At 41.5% G+C, this 16,751-nt stretch overlaps 1 protein-coding gene across 7 annotated transcripts in view; it reads left to right on the top strand.

Annotated features, from left to right (window-relative positions):
• LOC117693435 (uncharacterized) overlaps positions 1-16,751 on the top strand; it is a 37,529-nt gene that overhangs the window by 17,907 nt on the left and 2,871 nt on the right. For 2 of the 7 annotated variants that reach the window (XM_076917321.1, XM_076917323.1), the window contains exons 7-17: positions 447-499; positions 1,263-1,287; positions 3,948-4,061; positions 7,369-7,436; positions 7,876-7,900; positions 9,372-9,412; positions 9,816-9,846; positions 10,067-10,138; positions 11,073-11,129; positions 12,527-12,656; positions 13,898-14,059. In XM_076917321.1, the coding sequence (XP_076773436.1) occupies positions 447-499; positions 1,263-1,287; positions 3,948-4,061; positions 7,369-7,436; positions 7,876-7,900; positions 9,372-9,412; positions 9,816-9,846; positions 10,067-10,138; positions 11,073-11,129; positions 12,527-12,627 (587 nt within the window). In that variant the 3' untranslated portion in view covers positions 12,628-12,656; positions 13,898-14,059. The remainder of the gene's footprint in view (positions 1-446; positions 500-1,262; positions 1,288-3,947; positions 4,062-7,368; positions 7,437-7,875; positions 7,901-9,371; positions 9,413-9,815; positions 9,847-10,066; positions 10,139-11,072; positions 11,130-12,526; positions 12,657-13,897; positions 14,060-16,751) is intronic. The other 5 variants (XM_076917325.1, XM_076917324.1, XM_076917327.1 and 2 more) reach the window with 3 other exon arrangements.

Genomic DNA, 16,751 nt, shown 5'->3' with positions numbered 1-16,751 from the left:
TCTTATAATCTTTCCACTCATCTTCCACAATGTTCCCTGAGCATTTTGACATGTAGGGGTTATCTTGTACATGTCCAAGTTTGGAATCCCACAGTATGGCCTCTGACCTCCACATGCAAACTGAGGCACAGTGGTCCCTCCAAATTGAATACATGTGAAGACTTGTATTTCATCTTACTAATCAGAGACAGATTATTTTACGCTGCATTGGGCTCCTACTGTATGGAAATACAGCAGTTCTGTTACTCATATCTCTCCATGCCTCTCTTTGCTTTAATTTACCTTCAAGGAAAAGCAGTTCAGCAGCAGCCCAGCCATCTCCTTCATTAGGTCTAGTCACATGTGCTAAGTCCTTGTACTTTTATCTACACCAAGCTAAGATGCTGCATAAGTGGTAAACAGTACCATGAGCTGACTATCAATTTCTTTCCCCCTCATCTTTTCAGAGAATGCACCTTCACCATTTGAGGAAGAAAAGACATCAGACTCCTCAGTGAATGTAAGAAGGCCTTTCTTTTCTCTAAGATAGAAAAGTTACTTTGTTTATCTTATGTTTCTTTCAAATTCTTATTAGAACAACAGAACTGAACAGTGACATTGTGGGTATTAGAAATTTACCTTAGGGAAGAGGAAGAAATAGAATATTATGAGCTTGTTCCTGCTTAAATAGAGCATAAACCTTCCAGTGTCAGGTAACATGGTTTGTGTACAGAAACCTTTTCATCTGAATTAAATAGTTCCTTATTAGATAAATGTTATATACTACTTATTCAAGAGTTAACAGGCATTATTATCTATTAAAATGTGTATTTTCCTTAAGGGTCCTCTTCTGCTTGTTTCTTGAGTCTGTCAGCTAGATTGAATTTGAGTCATTTGCCAAAACTATGTAGTGGGAAGCTTCATGCATGGAATATTTGAAGACTGAGGGTATAATACATTTTAAACATGAGCATTCATGCAAATAATCGGATGGTCCCTCATAGAGGGATTAATCTGACAAAACATGTTATTAAATTGGTCTGCTAGCATAAGGTGCTCTGGTCTCACATTCAGTCAACATAAGTGTGCACCTCATTAGTTTTTGTCACAAAGTACATAGCCTGGGTTTTCCATGACATCATCATGTAAAGTATTCTACAAGTCCTTTTTATGTCTTTTTCCTATTCTACTTTACACTTTGCTGTGTCACAAGTTAAACCAAAGAACTATGCAGTCTCAGCATGACCTGAGCCTCAAAGTGTTTTCTTTCTTTTCGATTACAGGTGGAGTCTAAAAGATCCAAATGTTGTATGTATTATAGAATTTCATTCTCAACACACATTTTAGATAGGAATTGTATACATACTAGCTGTCTTTTGTCTGGTACACTACTGTGATATAAGATTTCAATTGGGAGTGAAACTTGGGAGTTTAAAAGGTAAAATGTGATACCCTAAGTACCCAGTCATGGCCCTGTGTCTACAGTAACTGCATTCAACTCTAATGCCTTTCGTTTGGGGAGGATGTTGTGCACCAGGCAGTAACTACATAGTTTTTTTTTTCCCCAAGACAGTTATCTCCTATTACACAATCGACTTCCCAGTGACAAATTTGTCAATTCAAAATGGAAGATACACATTTTATCTACAAAAATGTGTTTTACCTTCCCCAGACAGATGTGCAACAGATTTATTTCTTTGTGCAGTTGCTGGGGGTAATCATAACCCAAAGTGTAGAGCTAGGTCATCAGCCTCTGTAGCAATAGAGCTCAAGAAATACTTTTTACCACATTAAGGGTTCAGCAATCCCTATGAGAGTGTCCAGCTTCCTAGCATCTCTCTGCAATAACTTAACATAGTGAGATCCCATGCACTGATGAGCACCAAGAGTTGGCAGACGCCTGGGTAATGCTCTTTATGTCCCAAAAGACATTCACAAGGATGGTAGATGGAACAGTCCACATGCTTGATCAGATCAGAGAGTTCGAAGATAGGAAGATAACTACATTTAAGAAATAGATTGAGTGTGTTTGATAACTGGACTTACAATAGAGACTTATGATGGCTCATTACAGTTAGAACTGGTGAAAAGGCTTAACCAATCAGACAACATTAACAAGAGCCTTAAGAACCATGTTATGGGCAGTATATGGGCAATGTCTACTAAGAACTCCAGTTGGGGCTTGGTTATTGAGCAGTGCTGGATCACTCTTTTTGCTGTATATGCATCTTTAAAGGTGAGCTCAAACTTGATTCCAATATTCCTTCTATCACTAGTGGTCAGTCTTCATACTGCCTGCTGAGTCTGAGTGCTCAGTGGAACAATATAGGCAGCTATGAGGTCCATAGAAAGAGTTTGGCTGGGATGCTGGATGTGTTAAAATGCCTTCAGAGTCAGGCCTTTGACATGAAAAGGATTTGTCACAGAGAGCTAATATGGGCAGAATGTATAGTCCAGTTGGTTTAGTGTGTTCCTAGCACGTGACAGGTCCTAGTTTTGATACCACTGTCTCTGATATGCACCCATGGGGGCACACTTGTGTAACCATGGTTCTCCTGAAGTGGAGTGAAGAGAATCTTAAATTCAAAGTCACTATAAATAGGTATTTCAAGCCTAATCTTGGATTATAGATATTTCCGAAAATTAAAAAAAAAAGCACATGTAGGGAGTGGGCTTATGGCAAATGCCCCCTGGAAGAGGAATTTTTAGATATGGGTCTTGAATGAGGCAGAATAGAGCAGGGATTGTATATACTTTGTGTACCATCAGTGTTCCACACTGGCCTTGCAGCTCCACTTTATCTAGGATGTCCATACAGTGGCTGAGGATGTTTGTCATCTAAAAAGCCACATGCATACATATCATCCAAATGCCAGACCATGTTTCTTCCCTGGTCATGTTGAAGACATCAAGGTTTGGCCAATATAAGAAATTTTGTTTTTGCCATACCAGCTAATGTGACAACTTGACTTCAAATGATGTGGAGTCTAAGTATTTGTAAGAAATACACAGGAATCTATAACCCCTAGTGGTGCAAATCCTTCACTGGGAGACACGGGGCAAGTTGAAGATGCAGAAGGAATGCCACATATTTGTACTAAGCCCGGCCCTCTACTTTTGGTTAAAACTACAATTTTGAGTCAGGGATTGAAATACAGAGACCAACTCTCTCTCTCTCTCTCTCTCTCTCTCTCTCTCTCTCTCTCTCTCTCTCTCTCTCTCTCTCTGACTGCTTCTGTCAGAATTTGAACACAATGAAAAGACTATAACTAATATGGTACTCAAAGGTGAAAGATAAGAGGTCATACAATATTCTATATTTCCCAGTTCATCTGAGGCAATACCACATGTTCTCCATGACTGTTAAGTACCATGATTAAATAAAAAATGAAAAGTCAACAACAATCATGTTCCCCGTATTGGATCTAGTGGAATATTCACTGTGAATTCAGTTACAGAGTCTAGCTGAGTTCCTCTGGTACTTAACAAACATCATTTCTGACAGACATCTAGTATTTAACAAACAAAGAGCATTTCTGCTCTACATGAGCCTTTCCTTATGGTTTACCATGGAGAGTCATCTTTTAAACCTGAAAGTCTCATGGGAAGTCTTTCTGAAACTTATATTGTTTGAGAGACAGCATGGAGAACAGAGGAATTGTATGAACAACATTGTGTTCATGTGTTTCTCAGAAGGATGTGTCTCCCAACTGGTACCATGCCCATATAACACATTCAAGTTCTGCTGCTCTTTTTATTATCATAGTCACATAAATGTAGATATTACCTAAGGTGTCTGTGGAGTGCTTAATCACAAAATGTGGTGACCTTCCCGAAGCACAGTTGAGTCTGATGACTACCTGGAAACAGGGAAGGAGATCATATTAACAAATGCACAACCATGATGAATTTTCTGTTTTGCTGCCGTAAAGCTAACATAACTCTCCCTGTTGTGAATGTATTCTCAGTTTCCTCGCTGTTAAAAAGATTTTATAAGAAGGACCCACGTCCTTCCCAGGCTTGGGCGGAACCTCCAGGTCCTCCAAGTACTTCCAAAGAAACAGCAGCAGCAGGGGAACAAGGTACTGTAAATACTGAGGATTTGCTTCAGTTACCTGTAGTAGTTGATTATCCTGTGTCCCCTATGTAAAACTGTAAACAGACTTAGCCTCTTTTTAATAAGTGAAAAATGCTAATGTGTATCTCACCAGTAGAAATACAACCCTAAAAAGTACAGATGTACCTAAAAGCCACTTTGGCTCTCATTGAATAACATGAACTAGAGGAAAGGCAAGGCACATGTTGGATGATCCAGTGTGGCTTCACGTGATTTAGGCAGGACTAGGTGAGCCACTCTCTGTACTACTTACTCCTACATGTGGGTGATACATTTGGATTAGATCTGAAGAATCTTCAGAGTACAGGTGAATTATATAAAAACCTTCTTGGTCAGGTTCAGTGGGAGAGAGTCCCAGAAGTGCTCATGTTACACCCTGTGCTTGGGAGTATGAGAGAGTGGGGAAGAAATCTGTAAGGACAAGGAAAATGGAAGGCTTCTCTGATTTTCCTCTTTCAGGGGCATAAGGATAAGTAAGCAGGAGCTGTCCACAGAAATGGCACCTAAATTATTTTTCCACCCCCTTTAACAAAAGACTTTGAGAAAAACAATCTAGGGATGAAAGGTTTATTTTGCCCCTTAGCTTGGGAATGCTGGGCATCTATAGAGTTAGAGAGAAGGCCAAAGTGGTATCACATTATAACCACAGGTCAATGTTTAGACCCGTTTCAAGGGCATCCCGAGAATGGACTAGCTAAACTAACAGAAAGACATGAATAATGATTGAGTTTATAATTCCATAAAATGTATGCAGAATATTAAAAATCAAAATATTTTTGTATTTTCATACACCCAGCATATGTAGTGCTTTCCATTAGAAATTCATGACATCATCATGGTATATGCAGATAATGTCTCGACAGAAGAACACTTGATATGCAAGCAATGGCACCTGAGTCTGAATCCATAGGAAACACATAGAAAGACCAGACATATATGTGTGTGCTTATAAACATAGCGCTATCTGTGGTAGGGACAGGAGGACAGCTCTGACTTGATGTCTGCTGGCCTAACTTTAGCTTCAGTGAGAAACACTGCTGAAGGAAAGAAATCAGAGAAGTGATACAATACAGCAGAATAGTGGATACTCTCTTGTGGCCGCCATGAAAATGGGCACAGGCAGGCACTCACACAAAGACGCGGATATCCCACAAGTGAATAAGCATACTTACATGCCCACAAACACATGTGCTCACAGACACTGGGCCTTAAAATAGTTTAGCCTTATTTTTCTTTTGTGTATAAACCTTTTGCCTACATATGTTTATGTGTATTCACCTTGTGAGTGCCTGGTGCACCCAGAGGTCAGAGGACAGGTCAGATCCTCTGGAACTAAAGTTGATGAGCCACCATCTAGACTCTGGGAATCAAAACCAGCTTCCCTGCAAAAGCAACAATTGTTCTTAACCTCTGAGCCATCTCTCCAGCTTCTAGCACTTGGATGCTTATATGGCACGCATGGCTTCTGTGATAATTCCCTGTATAGCTCCAAGTATCCTCTTTTGTATGAACATTCGTGTATATATTTAAACGTACAGGTTTTTGATTTAGCCCTTTCACAGGTCCTTGGTGCTAACCCTCTTTTGTCCTGTCTGGCCATCCCTCTCCCAACTCAGACCTCCCTCTCCACTATTCCTTCATATCCCCTGCCCCCTTGAATATCTTTCTACCAATTAATTCTCCCTTTCCACGTTCCTAGACTTTACAGGTTCTGCCAATTCAACACACAAATGTTATGTTTCACACTAAAATAGGATACATGTTATGACTACACTTTTAAAGCTACCATTTAAAAAACTGGAGTTTTATTAGCACATTTCTGCATATGGCCATATTTCATGTTTTCATTTCTGATGGTTTTCACACCTCATGGGGTTTTTTTTTTCATTTTATTTCTTATGTTTTTTGTTAACCAGACATTGCTATAAAATGAATGGTTTTGTCTACTTTAAAGTTGACTATTGTTTTATATCTCTACTTTCTTCAGTGACTTTCTGAATGAATTTCTTAGTCATTAGTTTCTGTCATGGAGCGTTTCCAGGGTTTTCTGTGTAGTAGTAAGTTAATGATTAGAATGAGTTATAACTGTCCAGGACAGACAAGGAACCGAGACTTGGTACTGGGACTTGGTGGCTCCGTTGAAAGGTAGCTTCAATACATCAGAGGTATAGAATTCTAAGCTCTATGTTGCTATGGGTACAAAGCTTCAATGTCAATTGGAAAGACATAAAGCTTCATGTCTTGGTTGTACTCAGAACTTGCTCTTGCGCTCTCTCTCTCTCTCTCTCTCTCTCTCTCTCTCTCTCTCTCTCTCTCTCTGTGTGTGTGTGTGTGTGTGTGTGTGTGATTGTACATTGTCCTCCACAAGTGTAGGGTTTAGATTTTCAAAGAATGTGTGAAGTGTGTAGATCATCTCCACAATATTCATTGTGAGGTTTACCACTCATGGAATGTTTACCACTGAGGAAACCACCAGAAAACCACAATATGACCATGCTGTCAGCAACAGATCAGTTGGGAAAATTTTTTTCTATTCCAAGGACAGAAATTATGTAGATCTATTGGTCCACTCTAAAAATAATGTCTGCTCCAGAGAAAAGCTATATAGTAATCCCACCTTGGTCCTGCTCCAACACAACAACTTCTAAGGTTGTTCTTTCCCTGATACATGACTGCCCCTTTGTAGTCCATACACTGAACTGGGAGTGGAGCATGACACCACTGGAGGGTAAAATGCCACATAGTTCATCGTACTTGAATAACCTTCTGGGTTGCTGTAAGCCTTACTTGGTTTCCAGCATCCTGTGGTACCCAGGTGTACAGCAGAGGAGAGACTTTTCATAGGCTTTATCTTCTCATGTTCAGCACTGTTACTTTAAAAACCATATTCCATTGGGTACCCTGGATTATCTGATCCTCAAGTTATTATCCTCGAGAGTTTGTACTAGATTCCACCTAGCATAAGTTTAAACTCATATTGTTTTTTTGGTCTTAGAAGATCAACTCTCTGATCTTCAAGTGATTGATATGAGTAAGAGACTTGAAACATTGGAAGAGTGTCTTGTCATCTATTGCTATCGGCATAGTGCAGGTGTTTCATTTTCCTTTTCTTCCTTGCTCCTCATTGACTCAGTGCTTTCACTGAGGATATTCCAGTAGCCACTCAATCTAGCCTTTAAAGCATAGCCATCTTGTTGTGTAAGTTAAGCAGTGCTCTCTAAGGAAGCCATGGAGCACAGCACCAGTGATTAACAGTCACTCTATCTTCCTAGGAATGCAAAATGTTCCAGACATTAAACAGCTATTTTTTAAAAAAGGAGAGTTTGAACCTCATGATGAGGTAAGATGATTTTTCTTTGGCCGAAATAGAAATATTACTGTCTGAATTTCCTATTTCATTTATGTTTGGCTCTCAAAACATAATAGCATGTGTTATACATACTATGCTCTGTTTTATGGGATGGTAGAACAGTCCCTTACCAATGAAAACCTTATGGGAAAAGAGCTTTTATGAATGGCACAGTCAGGTATAGGATGGATACTAGCATCCATCCCTCTTGCTTAACTACCTTGTCGTTGATGACTGAACAGGAGTTAAAGATCCATCATTCACGCAAAGATCGTGGGCTTGTCACAGATATATCTTATCTCTGCTTTGCCAACTATTAATGTTGGGAGTACCATGCCTTTTCAGTACCAAGGAAGAGAAATAAAGATATGTGCCCACAAGTCAGGTGGAGTTGCCCTCAATCAATATGTCTTTGTTTCTGTAATTTCAGGGGTCCTGGGAAGAATACCAAAGCTGTAAGTATTGTTTAACTCCTTGCTGAGGAAAAATGTAAATGCTAAGATGGGTTGGCATCTCTTACTGGCTTCTCTTTGATGGGCCAACCAACTTGCTGTTTCTGGGAGCAAGTCAACATGTTTTTTATTTTTTGTTTTTTGTATTTATAGATTTTTCTAGATCTACTTTTACAGTCAAGTTTCTGCATAGGTTTCTGTGAGGCCGTGTGCACATGGAATCCTGGAGTTTGTGTGCTTCAGTGTCTTGTGATTTTGAGTGGATATGATTCCGTGTGGTGTTATGGGTTATGGGAGATATACTTCATACTCCCATACACACTTTAATTGAACTTTTTAGTTCATTATCCCATTGGTTTCCGTGGCATTTGGGCCTGGATATTGTTATCATCCTTGCTTCAGAAAACAACCTAAGAATCCCTGGCTCTCAAAATTGTATGCAGAAAGAAAGTGAAAACATGAATCCATTCATGCCATGCAGTGCTCTCACTTCTTGGTTGAGCCTTAAATTCATTTAAGAAAATCTGAAGGCATTAGCAGCTGGGCTCTGAGTGCAGCATGCGGTTCAGAGATGCGGCCCATCCATGATGAGGTGTGTCTGTTGTCCAGTTAATTACATAAGGTAAACTAAGATGTTGCCACATATGCTTGAAGGCACTCACGGGAAAGTCCAAAGACTCCCTGCTGTGTCTGGTCATTTCACACAGTCATTTGGAGTTAAAAGCAATTATGAAGGACCCTAAGGAGACTACTACATCAGTAGGTTTTGGACTCATGTCTTAGAAGCTGGCCTGGAACATAAAAACAAAGTTACTGAAGTACTATAGTACACTTGATAATAGCTCTGTGAGAAATAAGATTTTCCAAACTTGCTTGCCAATCACCAAGAAAAGATTTAGTTGAACAGTCCTGTGCAGTTCTGAAAAACACCTGTTGGTAACACATATCTAGTGTTAACTAGTATACACACTGAGCTTTAAAACTTCTTATTTTTTTTAAATTAAATCATATCAATTTTCTTTTCTCATTTTCTGGCCATTGCCATGTCGCCTACCTTGTTCTCTCTCAAACTCATGTCTGATGAACACAGTGTGTGTGTGTGTGTGTGTCTGTGTGTGTCTGTGTGTGTCTGTGTGTGTGTATGTTCATGTGCAAGTGTGTGTGTCTGAGTCTCCTGTTTGGTTTTAAAAAACCAACTAATCAGCTCTGAAAACTTATACATAAAAATAACAGGAAGTGTGGATCAGCTGGATTTCTCTTGTATTGTTTGAAGTGGTTTTAGTTAAAGAGCAAGGATTGTAGGTATCATTTTATTCTGGTTTCCCCCGTTTCTTGAACATCCTTCTACACTGGAGAATGGACTCATAGCAGTCCAAGCTATCTCCATATAGTCCTTTGCACATTGAGAATGTTCCCTGAGTCTTTTCTAATCGCTAGTTATTAACAACCTGACAGTTACTCTGGTCTATCCTAGATTTTCCACATGGGGTTCATGTTCCCGACTCTAGACAAACTGTAAGAACACTTTCTTTGTCTGCTATAGAAATTAAGGTCTGATTGTATTCCATTTGTGTTACTCTTTGAAAATTTTTTTCCTTTGTGGAATTCAGAGGTTTGTTTGTCTATTTTACTAGTGAGTCTCCAGCTCTCTGGTGTTACTGATATTACCATAATCATTAAAATTGGACCATAGAGGCAGTTTCCTCAAAAATGACTTTCCCTGCTCTATTAAGGATTGTGTGCCTGCAATGTAAATGGGCTGGAAAGTCCACCGTGGGAAAGACTCTTTCCATCTTTACCTGTGTCACTTGCAGCACCATAGGGCTTGTGTCTATTGTTCCTAAATCATCCAGAGAAAGGCAGACCATAGTGACATATACAATAGGGGCCAATCCTGACAATGCTTTCTTTTTTATAGTTGCAGATGGATTCCACCATGGTAGAGAGTTGTAAGTATCTGAAGTCCCTCCCCTGTTCAGGAAATATCTTAGTGTTCCATTTCTGAGAAACCTCACTCCAAGTTCCTTTTGGGAAGAAGGGCTGAAGGTTAAATGAGAGAAAATGATTCTGCTATAGAGGCTCCCTGGAAAATGCCAAGAAGAACTAGGGTTAATTTCATGAGAACCAGTGTGGCTTCATGTGATACACCCCACTCTGATTTTCTTGCAGATATAGCCCAGGTGGGAGACTCGGATGTTGAAGAACAACAAGAACAACTGGATAGTAAAGAGAATTTTCCTGGTAAGTAACAAGGTCCTGTGGAGATCAACAGGAAGGGGCTCAAGAAGCAGTGGGGTTGTACATTCTGCTCACCAGGCTGAAGCAGTGGGAAAGGCATCAGTGAGATGTAGGAGATTTGTTTGATTCTCCTTCCAGCCATAATGGTAAAGAGGAATAGAAGCAAAGCACACACACACGCACACACACACACACACACACACACACACACACACACACACACACACATACACACACACTGGAAATTAAAGATGAGCCAGAGGATTTGGGGGAATGGCTTTTTAATCAAGAGCACTGACTGCTCTACCAGAGGACAGAGATTCTAATTTCAGCACCCATATCGCTGCTCAAATCCATCTGTAACTCCAGTTTTAAGGCATCTGATGCTCTCCTCTGGTCTTGATTGGCACTGCATGCATGTAGTACACAGGCATTTCCAGGCAATACAGCTGAAATAAACTTAAAAAGCAAAGCCTTCTCCCTGCCTCTCTCATTGAAAAAGCTCCAAGCCTCTGATTGTAATCAGTAGATCTCCTTGCTCATTGTTTGTTTGACATCTGGTGTTCACTTCAGATTGCTGATTTGGGATAGAACTCTCAGTTGAGTATAACTCTCTGTAGTCACTGAGATGTCCCTGAGTACAAAGGCCATGAAGTGTGGGCCCAATAACGCAGAAGAAAGAAATCCTCTTCCAGCTGGTCCTGCAGGATTTATCACAGCACCTCCATGGTCCTCTCTTGCCTGTTAAATCTCTCTATAAAGGGCACTCTATGGGTGGATGGCAGAGTGAGTAGGCTGGTCTCACTGCAGCATCTTCTGTAACATGAGGAGTCAAAGAACCAGTGGAAAGCTGAGGCTGATATGTTGTGAACTAGTATGGCTGTATCTTCTGTAGGCAGAAGTGAGTGAGCCAGCCACTCTGTTTATTTTCTTGTAGATGCTTATGAAGTACAGCGCTGGGAAATGAGAAAAAGACCAAGCACTCTTTCTCCTGGTAGGTAACTGCATTCTCAGTCTATACTGTCATGTGGGGAAGGTGTCAGTAGGGAAAAGGATAGAGGGAGGGATATATGTGAGCTCATTACCAGCCTGTAGACTGACCTGTAGTGTGAATGGGTCAAAGAACACGTTGACACCTGTATTAGAACCTCTGACCTAGTACTTGACAATGGATCTAGAACTCGGGTCCAGCTATGACCTGCTTTTCAGATATTCCTAATTCAGAGTGGGCACATATGTTCCCAGGATTTAAAAGGCATGGACACTTGTATTTTCTTTTCAATGTCCTTTCTGGCTTTATCCTCCTACCTGTGTCTGAACCTCACTTCCCTGCCATGTCTCATCAGATAGATCTCCTTGTGTTGTCCTCCCGTATGCCAGGTCTTTTCTCTGGACACTCTGAAACGTTTGTGTACTTCATGCTTAGTATATTTCTCAGCTGTCTCCTCTTGTCCAGAGCATGAATGAAAGGATACTACATTCCCCAAAGTCTTCTGTGAAAGCCCTGTAGTGGGGTCAGAGCTTCCTTTATTGTGAAGTCAGTCAGTCTGTCTGTCTGTCTGCCTGCCTGCCTGCCTTTTATTCTACCTTTAATACATTGATTCTGCCTTGTATAAACTCAAGGATTCCTTTTTATTATCAGGTGTCCACAGAGACGCAGGTGCCCAGCTCATTGGCCACATTGTCTGACCCTGATTCTGACTCTTACCCACAGCCTTTCCCAGCCTCTTCCCTATTTCCTGAGCAGCATAGTGACTCTGCACTTTGTGCCTAGTAATTCATAAAACGCTGATTCTGCTAATTTGGCTGCACTGCCCACCTAATGTGACCTAACCATCTAATATGTGGTCCCCTGGATTCATTCCCCTTTAAGTTTATTCAGTCTATTTAGTTGTCCCCTTCCCTTGAAACTCAGCCTCACTTGAGGCCAGCACAAAGTTCATGGGACAGCCAAACTTCAAATGGGAAGTGTATACAATGGGACATTGCTTAGGGACATGCCCAATAAGACATAGCTGAATCTTGCCAAGTCATCTGGTTCATGCCTTCCTTTGTGGAACAGTGGTGAAAGGTTATTATTGCCCCACTGAGGAAAGCAGGGGAGCTGAACAGAATGGGGACAGGGATGCTGAGCACAGCCCAGTGAGCAAGCAAAGCTTTGTTTCTGATGTAAGAGAGACCTAAAGAGAACATCCAAAAGTTGCATCCGACAGAACAACAGCCAATACAATTTTTTCCCAGACAATGTTGATATAAGAAAGGTAGGATATGTGTTGGAAGTCACTCACCTGACATGGTCAACTTGCTGCTTGTAAGAAATACCCAACAGGGTCCCAAAGCTTTGTGCCACACTCATTTCCTATTTTGAACCTCTTTGTACTCTGTTCCTAGCGGTCAACACACTATTTGTACGGCGACCAACGTCTTCCGAGTCTGATGAGGAAAGTACACCCATCAGAAGGAAGAAGAGGAGAAATAAGAGGCACCTTTAATTAAAACCCTTCCCTTCCATATTTCCCCTGTGAGTACAGCACACCCAGAGGCTTCAGGAACTTAAAAAGCACTGGAGGTGGTAAGGGGGAGTGCACAGAGAATCAGAGACAGACATTCTAAGCCTCTAGTTCACCAGGATAAAGAATTGGTGTATCAAAACCTTGTAGAGTTGTCAGGAGATGTTGAGAAAAGAAGGGTGGATGGATACAGGGCAGGGCATATGGGGAGGGGGTTGAGGTTTGGAAGGACAATGTTAGCAAGATAAAACAATAGTGTGAGGTACAAATTCCAAGGTGGGAAAGGAATCTGGCATCCAAGGCATCAGAACACGTAAAGTCCCCATGGACGGTTTCTTACTTAGACTTACTATTGCTATGATGAAACACCATACAAAACTTGGGAAGGATAGGGTTTATTTGGCTTACATATCCTGAATCACAGAACATTGAGAGAAGCCAATTGAGAAACTCAAACAGTGAAGGAATCTGGGAGCAACATTGATGCAGAGGCCAAAGAAGATTCCTGCTTACTGCCTTGCTTCTTAATGCCTTACACAGCCCACATTCTTATAGAATGCAGGATCTGCAGACTATAGCTGGCCCCACACACAATAGGCTGAGGCATCTCACATCAATCACTAATTAAGAAAATGTCCTGTAAGCTTGCCTCCAGCCTGGTCTTTGTAGAGGCAATTTCTCCACGGAGGCGCCCTCCTCTCAGATGACTGTAGCTTGTGTCAAGTTGACATTAAAATAGCCAAGACTAAGGTCATGAGGGTGGACGGCAAATACATAAGTCAAGTCATGAAGCACCATAAGGAAGGACTATATGTTGGTGGAGTGGGGCTAATTGTGTCAAAGAATATATAAATGGCATCAGGAGTAAAGAGTGGGGAGGTGAGGCTGAAAGGTGAGAGCAGAGAAACCTTGCCAGGCCAGATTCAATAACACTCAGTACAGGCCTGAAGAGACTTGATGGATCAAGAAAGGTGATTGTCCAGGAGCTCTTTCCACTGCAAGGTACCAAGATCCCCAAGATCTGTCGTGCCATCCCATTAGAATCCACACCTCTACCTTGCCAGGGCTTTCGGTAGGTATGAGGTACTGGAGGCACTGAGAGTTGGAAGAGACAGGAAGCAGACCTTGAACATAGCACAGTTTTGGGGGGAAGTGGATATTCTCACCTACAACAGGCCTAAGAAAGGCTGTTCAAGCTACTACAGAGTTCCATGTCTTTTGAAATAACCCTTTATTTCTTCTCTGTTCACAGGCCCCATGTCCTTGTTATGAATTCGGGGGTGGGTGGGAGGGGGGGTCTTCAGTAGCCTGAAGTGGAGAGATGTTAACCAATGGCCAGAACAAACACGGCACAAAGCTTCTACCAGGTGTATGAATCCAGGGACAGTTGCTTTGTCTCCTGTAAAGACCTCTGGTAAGATCTAGGACCTTGCTTTGCTCTTGAATCTCTGTTATCGCCTCGTTAGACTCCTATTCCCCCTGATAATGTATTTGCCAGGTTGTTCTGTCATTTCAAACTTAACTGTAGAAATGCCTAGGTGAGTTGGTTTATTCCGTCAACTTGTAAGGTGATCTAGATTTATCTGAAAGGTGGGAATCTCAATTGAGAAAATGATTCCATAAGATCCACCCACAGGGCATTTTCTTTCCTGTATTTTTTCCACTAATTTATTTATTCACTTTATATGTCAACCTCAGCCCCAGCTGCTCCTAGTCCCCGCTCCCTGGCTCACATGGCCCCTTACCCAACTCCCCACTCCCCTTTTCCTTTGGGAATGGGGAGGTCCCTCAACAGGAACCAACCCATTCTGCTACCTCAAGTCACTGCAGGACTGGGTGCATATTCTTCCACTGAGGCCAGACAGGACAGCCCAGTTAGGAGAGCAAGCTCCACAGGCAGACAGCAGAGTCAGGGTAAGCCAGCGCTCCAGTTGGTGCATCTGTATGAAGACCAAGCTGCACATCTGTGCAGGGTGGTAGCTCCAGCACTTGTATGCTCTTTGGTTGGTGGTTCAGGCACTGGGAACCCCTAAGGTTCCAGGTTAGTTGACTTTGTTGGTCTCCATGTAGAGTCCATATCCCCTCCACGTCTGTCAATCCTTCTCCCAACTCTTCTACAAGACCCTGAGCTGAGTCTAATGTTTGACTGTGAGTCTCTGGATCTGTTTCAGTCAGCTGCTGGGTGGATCTCCTCAGAGGACAGTTATGTTAGGCTCCTGTCTGCGAGTATAGCAGAGTATCAGTAAGAGCATCAGGGATTAGCTCTTGCCTATGGGTTGCTTCTCACGTTGAGCCAGTCATTGGTTGGTCATTCCCTCTGTCTCTGTGACATCTTTATCCCTGAACATTTTGATGATGGGACAAATTTTAGGTCAAAGGAATTGTGGGTAAGTTGGTGTTCTTATCTCTCCACTGGGAGTCCTGCCTAGCTAGAGATGGCCTCTTCAGCCTCTGTATGACCCAATGCTAGGAGTCTCAGCTAAAGTCACCCTCATAGACTTCCTGGAGTCTCCCCATCCCAGGTCTCTGGCACCTCCTAGAGATGCACACACCACAACATGCCATCCCATCTACCTTCAATTTCTGTTCACTCTCTCTGCCCCCTTTCTCACCCTGTTCCCTCCATCCATCCACTTCCAATCACAATGTTATTTCCCCTTCTGAGTGAGATTGCAGTACCCTCTCTTGGGCCCACCTTGTTACTTGGTTTCTTTGGGTCTGTGGATTATAGTGTGGGTATGCTGTACTTTATGAATAGTATCCACGTATAAGTGAGTATATGTCATGCATGTCCTTTTGTGTCTGGGTTACCTGACTGAGCATGATATTTTCTAGGTCCATCCATTTGCCTGCAAATTTTAAGATGTTCTTGTTTTTAATAACTGAGTAGTATTCCTTTATGTTAATGAACCACATTTTCATTTTTGATTTTTGGTTGAAGGGCATCTGGGTTGTTTTCAGTTTCTAACTGAAATAAATAAAGCTGCTGTGGATACAATTCAGCAAGTGTCCTTATGCGATGGTGGAGCATCTTTTGGGTATATGCCCAGGAGTGATACAGTTAGATATTAAGGTAGAACTATTCCTAATTTTCTGGAAAAAAAACCCACCCAATTTATTTTCAGAGTGGTTATGGGTTTGCATTCCCACTAGCAATGCAGGAGTGTCCCCTTGCTCCACATCATTGTCAGCATGTGCTGTCCCTTGAGTTTTGGATCTTAGCCATTCTGATACATATAAGGTAGAATCTCAGAGTTGTTTGGATTTGCATTTCCCTGATGATGAAGGGAATGGATCATTTCTTTAAGTGTTTCTTGGCCATCCAATATCCTCTGTTAAGAGTTCTGTTTAGCCCTGTACTCTATTTTTAACTGGGTTATTTAGTTGGTGTCTAACTTCCCGAGTTCCATATATTTTGGATATTTTACCACTCTCAGATGTAGAGTTGGTGGAGACTTTTTTTCTATTGTGAAGCTTCTCAGTTTCGTGAGGTCCCCTTTATGAAATGTTGATTGTAGTGCCTGAGCCATTGGTGTTGTGTTCAGAAAATCATCTCCTCTACCAATGTATCCAAAGCTATTCCTTCATTCTCCAATGTATTCTCCACTGTCTTCTATTAGATTTAGTGTATCTGAGTTTATGTTGAGGTCTTTGATCTACCTGGACTTGAGTTTTGTGCCAGGCAATAAAAATGGATCTGTTTGCATTCTTCTACATGCAGACATTCAGCTAGACCACCAACACTTGTTGAATATGTTGTCCTTTTTTCCATTGTATGGTTTTGGCTTCTTTGTCAAAAGTTAAATGTCAAATGGTGTGTGGGTTTATGTCAGGGACTTTGATTTAATTCTTTTGATCAAGCTGTCTGTTTCTTTACAAAGTATCCAGGATTCTTTTTATCTCTATTGCTCTATAGTACAGCTTGGAATCAGAGACGGTGATACCTCTGGAAGATATTTGATTGTACGGGATTGTTTTAGGTATCCTTTGCAACCCTCAAGACTCATTCTTCAGACAGGCTAGTCTGGGCACAGCAAGGTGCACAAAGTTGATGATAAAACATACTTTCCTGGCACACATGATAGCACATACCTGTATTCCCTGCA

This window comes from Arvicanthis niloticus, chromosome 21 (assembly GCF_011762505.2).
Source record: "Arvicanthis niloticus isolate mArvNil1 chromosome 21, mArvNil1.pat.X, whole genome shotgun sequence".
Classification (NCBI taxonomy): Eukaryota; Metazoa; Chordata; class Mammalia; order Rodentia; family Muridae; genus Arvicanthis; species Arvicanthis niloticus.
This window is presented reverse-complemented; position numbering and strand designations above follow the sequence as displayed.